The following is an 8842-nucleotide window of genomic DNA, read 5'->3' on the forward strand; positions in this document are numbered from 1 at the left end:
GCCGTAGTAGTATAATATGATACATTCTCAGGGTAAAACTCATGGCCGTAGTAGTATAATATGATACATTCTCAGGGTAAAACTCATGGCCGTAGTAGTATAATATGATACATTCTCAGGGTAAAACTCATGGCCGTAGTAGTATAATATGATACATTGTCAGGGTAAAACTCATGGCCGTAGTAGTATAATATGATACATTCTCAGGGTAAAACTCATGGCCGTAGTAGTATAATATGATACATTCTCAGGGTAAAACTCATGGCCGTAGTAGTATAATATGATACATTCTCAGGGTAAAACTCATGGCCGTAGTAGTATAATATGATACATTGTCAGGGTAAAACTCATGGTAGTAGTAGTAGTATATGATACATTCTCAGGGTAAAACTCATGGTAGTAGTAGTATAATATGATACATTCTCAGGGTAAAACTCATGGCCGTAGTAGTATAATATGATACATTGTCAGGGTAAAACTCATGGTAGTAGTAGTAGTATATGATACATTCTCAGGGTAAAACTCATGGTAGTAGTAGTATAATATGATACATTCTCAGGGTAAAACTCATGGCCGTAGTAGTATAATATGATACATTCTCAGGGTAAAACTCATGGTAGTAGTAGTAGTATATGATACATTCTCAGGGTAAAACTCATGGTAGTAGTAGTATAATATGATACATTCTCAGGGTAAAACTCATGGTAGTAGTATAATATGATACAGTGTAGTTAACGTCAGACATCCCTCTGTTCCATCATTGTATCTGTGGCAGATCGCCTAGCAGTCACAAGCATTGGGACAGTCACTCGTTTGAATTTTATTTATTTTATTTCTATTTCACTAGGCAAGTCAGTTAAAGAACAAATTCTTATTTACAATGACAGCCTACACCGACCAAACCCAGACGACGCTGGGATAATTGTGCACCGCCCTGTGGTACTCCCGATCACAGCTGGTTGTGATACAGCCTGGATTCGAACCAGGGTGTCCGTAGTGCCTGAGACCGCTGCGCCACTCGGGAGCCACTTGGAATCCCCGAGCCGACCTGGTGAATCTGTTGATGTGCCCTCGAGCAAGGCACTTAACCCTAATTGCTCCTGTAAATCGCTCTGGATAAGAGTGTCTGTTAAATGACTAAAATGTAATTTAAACGTTTATTGTAGGACGGTGATGGCAGATCCAGCCTGTCTAACTCGTGTCCCACTCGACCTAAACCCACACAGTCACCAGTTCCTGTCAGGAACCACAGGAACCAGAGAACACTACAGGGCCCCAAGCTGCTAGAAGTTGACTGGGATTCTCTTTTTAGTAAGTTGGAATAGTTTGGGAATGTTTTGAATTGGAATTTTTGGGATAGAATAGAAAATGACTTATCGTTGAATGATTTACGTTCATCTAACTCTGTGTTCTTCAATCCTGGTCCTGGGGACCCAAAGGAAGCACATTTGAGTTTTTGCCCCACCACTCACACACTTTCAACTCATCAACTCATCAACAACCCTTGATTTGAATCAGGTGTTTTAGTGCTAGGGCAAAAAAAACTCAAATGTGCAACCATTTGGGTCCCTGGGACCAGGATTGAGAAACGCTGATCTAACCCAGATGTGTTGAATTCATGTATTTCCACCAATAGTACTAATGAGTTATAACATTAGTTTTATCATTCACACAGAAGAGAGACAACCTCCACCAGGAGCAGCTAAACAACACCAGGAGAATCAGCAGAAACCCAAGACATTTCACGCCTGTCCAGTGTGTGGAAGACACTGCCAAAAGTTATCCATCCTGCAGATCCACATGAGAATCCACACGGGAGAGAAGCCGTACCCCTGCCCCGACTGTGGCAAGAAGTTCGCTCACCTGGGAGCCATGAGACGACACCACCTCACACACACGGGAGAGAAGCCTTACTCCTGCTCTGTGTGTGGGAAGAGTTTCACCCAATCAGGACATCTGAAAGAGCACAAACAGTCTCACTCCGGAGAGAAGCACCACTGTCTGATCTGTCTGAAACAGTATATCAGAGCAGAAGATCTGAAGATTCACCACAGAGTTCACACGGGAGAAAGGCCCTACCGCTGTGCAGAGTGTGGCAAGAGCTACATCAGGTCAAAGAATCTCCGGGCTCACAAGCTGACTCACCAGAGGACAGGAGGTGGTGGTAAAAGTGACAGGGAGATGGCAGCTACTATCCAGGGTGAGTTGGGAGATCATTTATTAATAATAAACAATGCATAAAGGACTGTGGGTGTCCCGAACAGAGTGAGCCAAGACTTGGACTAAGAAGATCTTTTAATGGAGAATCTCCATTGAGAATGCTTGTTAGTCCGGCACTAGGCCCATTGAGAATGCTTGTTAGTCCGGCACTAGGCCCATTGAGAATGCTTGTTAGTCCGGCACTAGGCCCATTGAGAATGCTTGTTAGTCCGGCACTAGGCCCATTGAGAATGCTTGTTAGTCCGGCACTAGGCCCATTGAGAATGCTTGTTAGTCCGGCACTAGGCCCATTGAGAATGCTTGTTAGTCCGGCACTAGGCCCATTGAGAATGCTTGTTAGTCCGGCACTAGGCCCATTGAGAATGCTTGTTAGTCCGGCACTAGGCCCATTGAGAATGCTTGTTAGTCCGGCACTAGGCCCATTGAGAATGCTTGTTAGTCCGGCACTAGGCCCATTGAGAATGCTTGTTAGTCTGGCACTAGGCCCATTGAGAATGCTTGTTAGTCCGGCACTAGGCCCATTGAGAATGCTTGTTAGTCCGGCACTAGGCCCATTGAGAATGCTTGTTAGTCCGGCACTAGGCCCATTGAGAAGGCTTGTTAGTCCGGCACTAGGCCCATTGAGAATGCTTGTTAGTCCGGCACTAGGCCCATTGAGAATGCTTGTTAGTCCGGCACTAGGCCCATTGAGAATGCTTGTTAGTCCGGCACTAGGCCCATTGAGAATGCTTGTTAGTCCGGCACTAGGCCCATTGAGAATGCTTGTTAGTCCGGCACTAGGCCCATTGAGAATGCTTGTTAGTCCGGCACTAGGCCCATTGAGAATGCTTGTTAGTCCGGCACTAGGCCCATTGAGAATGCTTGTTAGTCCGGCACTAGGCCCATTGAGAATGCTTGTTAGTCCGGCACTAGGCCCATTGAGAATGCTTGTTAGTCCGGCACTAGGCCCATTGAGAATGCTTGTTAGTCCGGCACTAGGCCCATTGAGAATGCTTGTTAGTCCGGCACTAGGCCCATTGAGAATGCTTGTTAGTCCGGCACTAGGCCCATTGAGAATGCTTGTTAGTCCGGCACTAGGCCCATTGAGAATGCTTGTTAGTCCGGCACTAGGCCCATTGAGAATGCTTGTTAGTCCGGCACTAGGCCCATTGAGAATGCTTGTTGGTCCGGCACTAGGCCCATTGTGTGTCTGGGAAACTGTCCCAGGAGTTTTTCCTGACCTGATTATGATTAGTTCTACATTTAGACTAAAGATGCCTGTACATCAATAGCAGTGTCATAAATTAACAAGATATGCTTTGTCTTTCTCTCTGCCTGCCAGTGAAAGTGAAGGAGGAGGAAGAAGAGGAAGAGGTTGGTGGTTTCATCAATGCCGAAGGAGAGGAGGAAGAGGAGGTTGGTGGTTTCATTAATGCTGACGGAGAGGAAGTTGGCTGGAGTTTCCCTGATCTCAGTAAGTAGAGGCAGAATGGTGACACAATCAGTTGTATTGGTTGTGTGTTCCAATTGACACCCTATTCCTTTTATAGTGCACTTATTTTTGACCAGAGCCCTGTGGGGAATAGGGTGCTATTTTGGACACGACCTAGATCACTTGTTTGGCTTATTTACCCACCCAATTATTTAACTCACAAATTATCTCCACAGGAGAGTCCGTAATACCAACCTATCTCCATAGGAGAGAGTCCTGTCCATGGCTCTGGTAGTCTCATTATAACCAAAAATACCAACCAGTGAGAGTTAAAATTATGTTTTCGAATGACATCCCCAGGAGGTAAAAATATTTTGTGAAAACAATAGTGGTCCTAAAACGAAACCTTGAGGAACACCGAAATAAATTTAGGGCCAATTATCTACAAATTCTATCTTTTGGGAGGGGCAGAAAACAGTTTAACCAGCGATTGAGATGTGAGACTCTGCTGTAGTTCGGCGTCTCAGACCCCGTAACAGGAGGAGGAGAGACCAGAGAAGGTTCGGCGTCTCAGACCCCGTAACAGGAGGAGGAGAGACCAGAGAAGGCTCGGCGTCTCTGACCCTGTAACAGGAGGAGTAGAGACCAGAGAAGGTTCGGCGTCTCTGACCCCGTAACAGGAGGAGGAGAGACCAGAGAAGGTTCGGCGTCTCAGACCCCGTAACAGGTGGAGGAGAGACCAGAGAAGGCTCGGCGTCTCTGACCCTGTAACAGGAGGAGTAGAGACCAGAGAAGGCTCGGCGTCTCAGACCCCGTAACAGGAGGAGGAGAGACCAGAGAAGGCTCGGCGTCTCTGACCCCGTAACAGGAGGAGTAGAGACCAGAGAAGGTTCGGCGTCTCTGACCCCGTAACAGGAGGAGGAGAGACCAGAGAAGGTTCGGCGTCTCAGACCCCGTAACAGGTGGAGGAGAGACCAGAGAAGGCTCGGCGTCTCTGACCCCGTAACAGGAGGAGTAGAGACCAGAGAAGGCTCGGCGTCTCAGACCCCGTAACAGGAGGAGTAGAGACCAGAGAAGGTTCGGCGTCTCAGACCCCGTAACAGGAGGAGTAGAGACCAGAGAAGGCTCGGCGTCTCTGACCCCGTAACGGGAGGAGGAGAGACCAGAGAAGGCTCGGCCTCTGACCGGTTGCTTAATGGGGAGAACCGGTTGAATGAGCGTCACCGGTTGAGCATGCCAACAGCATTTCCTTCCAGAAGCCATGGGAAAGTTGTCTGGCTGCGGGAACTGTGCGATGGGATTTATACTCCTATCTGCACTTACTGGTGGCACAGACGCTGTTTCATCCTTTCCTACACTGAAATTACCCTCTGCCTCACGATGGCATCTGAAGCTGGGCTTGCAACACAGCTATCCTCACCATAAGGCGATCGTTGTCCTGTATATTATGAGTACAGCGACTGCAATTAGAAGGCATCATGTTAATGTTACTACTGAGCTTCGGCTGGTGGAGGTCCTGTAGAATCACGTCCAGAGAAAGCGTCCGGGGTTGAAAAGTTGAATGGGGGAAAAGAAATTGTGAGGACAAAACTAAGACGTTGGTAAATTTGTTAAATGCAAAGTTTTAATTAAATGGTTAATGAAAGTAAAACAAAATGAAAAGTTTAGCAGGTAGCCGAGAAGCAACAAAATGGTTATATATAACCCATAATAACAACCTCTCTACAGGAGTCCTGGTATTCTCATTATAACCCATAATAACAACCTCTCTACAGGAGTCCTGGTAGTCTCATTATAACCCATAATAACAACCTCTCTACAGGAGTCCTGGTAGTCTCATTATAACCCATAATAACAACCTCTCTACAGGAGTCCTGGTAGTCTCATTATAACCCATAATAACAACCTCTCTACAGGAGTCCTGGTATTCTCATTATAACCCATAATAACAACCTCTCTACAGGAGTCCTGGTAGTCTCATTATAACCCATAATACCAACCTCTCTCTACAGGAGTCCTGGTAGTCTCATTATAACCCATAATACCAACCTCTCTCTACAGGAGTCCTGGTAGTCTCATTATAACCCATAATACCAACCTCTCTCTACAGAAGTCCTGGTAGTCTCATTATAACCCATAATACCAACCTCTCTCTACAGGAGTCCTGGTAGTCTCATTATAACCCATAATACCAACCTCTCTCTACAGGAGTCCTGGTATTCTCATTATAACCCATAATAACAACCTCTCTACAGGAGTCCTGGTATTCTCATTATAACCTATAATAACAACCTCTCTACAGGAGTCCTGGTATTCTCATTATAACCCATAATACCAACCTCTCTCTACAGGAGTCCTGGTATTCTCATTATAACCCATAATAACAACCTCTCTACAGGAGTCCTGGTATTCTCATTATAACCCATAATAACAACCTCTCTACAGGAGTCCTGGTATTCTCATTATAACCCATAATAACAACCTCTCTACAGGAGTCCTGGTATTCTCATTATAACCCATAATAACAACCTCTCTACAGGAGTCCTGGTAGTCTCATTATAACCCATAATAACAACCTCTCTACATGAGTCCTGGTATTCTCATTATAACCCATAATACCAACCTCTCTACAGGAGTCCTGGTAGTCTCATTATAACCCATAATACCAACCTCTCTCTACAGGAGTCCTGGTAGTCTCATTATAACCCATAATACCAACCTCTCTCTACAGAAGTCCTGGTATTCTCATTATAACCCATAATACCAACCTCTCTACAGGAGTCCTGGTAGTCTCATTATAACCCATAATACCAACCTCTCTCTACAGGAGTCCTGGTAGTCTCATTATAACCCATAATACCAACCTCTCTCTACAGGAGTCCTGGTAGTCTCATTATAACCCATAATACCAACCTCTCTCTACAGGAGTCCTGGTAGTCTCATTATAACCCATAATACCAACCTATCTCTACAGGAGTCCTGGTAGTCTCATTATAACCCATAATACCAACCTCTCTCTACAGGAGTCCTGGTAGTCTCATTATAACCCATAATACCAACCTCTCTCTACAGGAGTCCTGGTAGTCTCATTCTAACCCATAATACCAACCCATCTCTACAGGAGTCCTGGTAGTCTCATTATAACCCATAATACCAACCTCTCTCTACAGGAGTCCTGGTAGTCTCATTATAACCCATAATACCAACCTCTCTCTACAGGAGTCCTGGTAGTCTCATTATAACCCATAATACCAACCTCTCTCTACAGGAGTCCTGGTAGTCTCATTATAACCCATAATACCAACCTCTCTCTACAGGAGTCCTGGTAGTCTCATTATAACCCATAATACCAACCTATCTCTACAGGAGTCCTGGTAGTCTCATTATAACCCATAATACCAACCTCTCTCTACAGGAGTCCTGGTAGTCTCATTATAACCCATAATACCAACCTATCTCTACAGGAGTCCTGGTAGTCTCATTATAACCCATAATACCAACCTCTCTCTACAGGAGTCCTGGTAGTCTCATTATAACCCATAATACCAACCTATCTATACAGGAGTCCTGGTAGTCTCATTATAACCCATAATACCAACCTCTCTCTACAGGAGTCCTGGTAGTCTCATTATAACCCATAATACCAACCTCTCTCTACAGGAGTCCTTGTAGTATCATTATAACCCATAATACCAACCTCTCTCTATAGGTGAAAGTCCTGTCCATGACTCTGGTAGTGAAGGAGGAAGTCCCCCTACATCACACACCAACAAGGTGGGAGACAATAATGACCAACATTTTATGAGATTAAATGTATTTATTTTAAAGGCCACACATGGAACCTAATGTAAAGATTTCAGGTCTTGAACCTAATGTAAAGACTTCAGGTCTTGAACCTAATGTAAAGACTTCAGGTCTTGAACCTAATGTAAAGCTTTCAGGTCTGGAACCTAATGTAAAGCTTTCAGGTCTTGAACCTAATGTAAAGCTTTCAGGTCTGGAACCTAATGTAAAGCTTTCAGGTATTGAACTTAATGTAAAGCTTTCAGGTCTGGAACCTAATGTAAAGCTTTCAGGTCTGGAACCTAATGTAAAGCTTTCAGGTCTTGAACCTAATGTAAAGCTTTCAGGTCTGGAACCTAATGTAAAGCTTTCAGGTATTGAACCTAATGTAAAGCTTTCAGGTCTGGAACCTAATGTAAAGCTTTCAGGTCTGGAACCTAATGTAAAGCTTTCAGGTCTTGAACCTAATGTAAAGCTTTCAGGTCTTGAACCTAATGTAAAGCTTTCAGGTCTTGAACCTAATGTAAAGCTTTCAGGTCTTGAACCTCATGTAAAGCTTTCAGGTCTTGAACCTAATGTAAAGCTTTCAGGTCTTGAACCTCATGTAAAGCTTTCAGGTCTTGAACTTAATGTAAAGCTTTCAGGTCTTGAACCTAATGTAAAGCTTTCAGGTATTGAACCTAATGTAAAGCTTTCAGGTATTGAACCTAATGTAAAGCTTTCAGGTCTGGAACCTAATGTAAAGCTTTCAGGTCTGGAACCTAATGTAAAGCTTTCAGGTCTTGAACCTAATGTAAAGCTTTCAGGTCTTGAACCTAATGTAAAGCTTTCAGGTCTTGAACCTAATGTAAAGCTTTCAGGTATTGAACCTAATGTAAAGCTTTCAGGTCTGGAACCTAATGTAAAGCTTTCAGGTATTGAACCTAATGTAAAGCTTTCAGGTCTGGAACCTAATGTAAAGCTTTCAGGTCTGGAACCTAATGTAAAGCTTTCAGGTCTTGAACCTCATGTAAAGCTTTCAGGTCTTGAACCTCATGTAAAGCTTTCAGGTCTGGAACCTAATGTAAAGCTTTCAGGTCTGGAACCTAATGTAAAGCTTTCAGGTCTTGAACCTAATGTAAAGCTTTCAGGTCTTGAACCTCATGTAAAGCTTTTAGGTCTGGAACCTAATGTAAAGCTTTCAGGTCTTGAACCTCATGTAAAGCTTTCAGGTCTTGAACCTAATGTAAAGCTTTCAGGTCTGGAACCTAATGTAAAGCTTTCAGGTCTGGAACCTAATGTAAAGCTTTCAGGTCTTGAACCTAATGTAAAGCTTTCAGGTCTTGAACCTCATGTAAAGCTTTCAGGTCTTGAACCTAATGTAAAGCTTTCAGGTATTGAACCTAATGTAAAGCTTTCAGGTCTTGAACTAATGTAAAGCTTTCAGGT

The 8842-nt window shown here is 44.0% G+C and overlaps 1 protein-coding gene across 1 annotated transcript; it reads left to right on the forward strand.

Moving 5' to 3' along the window:
* Nucleotides 1-1274: 1274 nt before the first annotated feature.
* Nucleotides 1275-7405, forward strand: LOC124030408 (zinc finger protein 316-like; the record flags this gene model as incomplete). The annotated part of the gene is made up of 4 exons (XM_046341760.1): nt 1275-1311; nt 1676-2200; nt 3542-3673; nt 7341-7405. Coding segments are annotated over exons 2-4 (597 nt in total), but the record flags the coding sequence as incomplete, so codon positions are not given.
* Between the last annotated feature and the right edge of the window lie 1437 nt (nt 7406-8842).

The sequence above is a fragment of the Oncorhynchus gorbuscha genome, unplaced genomic scaffold (assembly GCF_021184085.1).
Source record: "Oncorhynchus gorbuscha isolate QuinsamMale2020 ecotype Even-year unplaced genomic scaffold, OgorEven_v1.0 Un_scaffold_11249, whole genome shotgun sequence".
Classification (NCBI taxonomy): domain Eukaryota; kingdom Metazoa; phylum Chordata; class Actinopteri; order Salmoniformes; family Salmonidae; genus Oncorhynchus; species Oncorhynchus gorbuscha.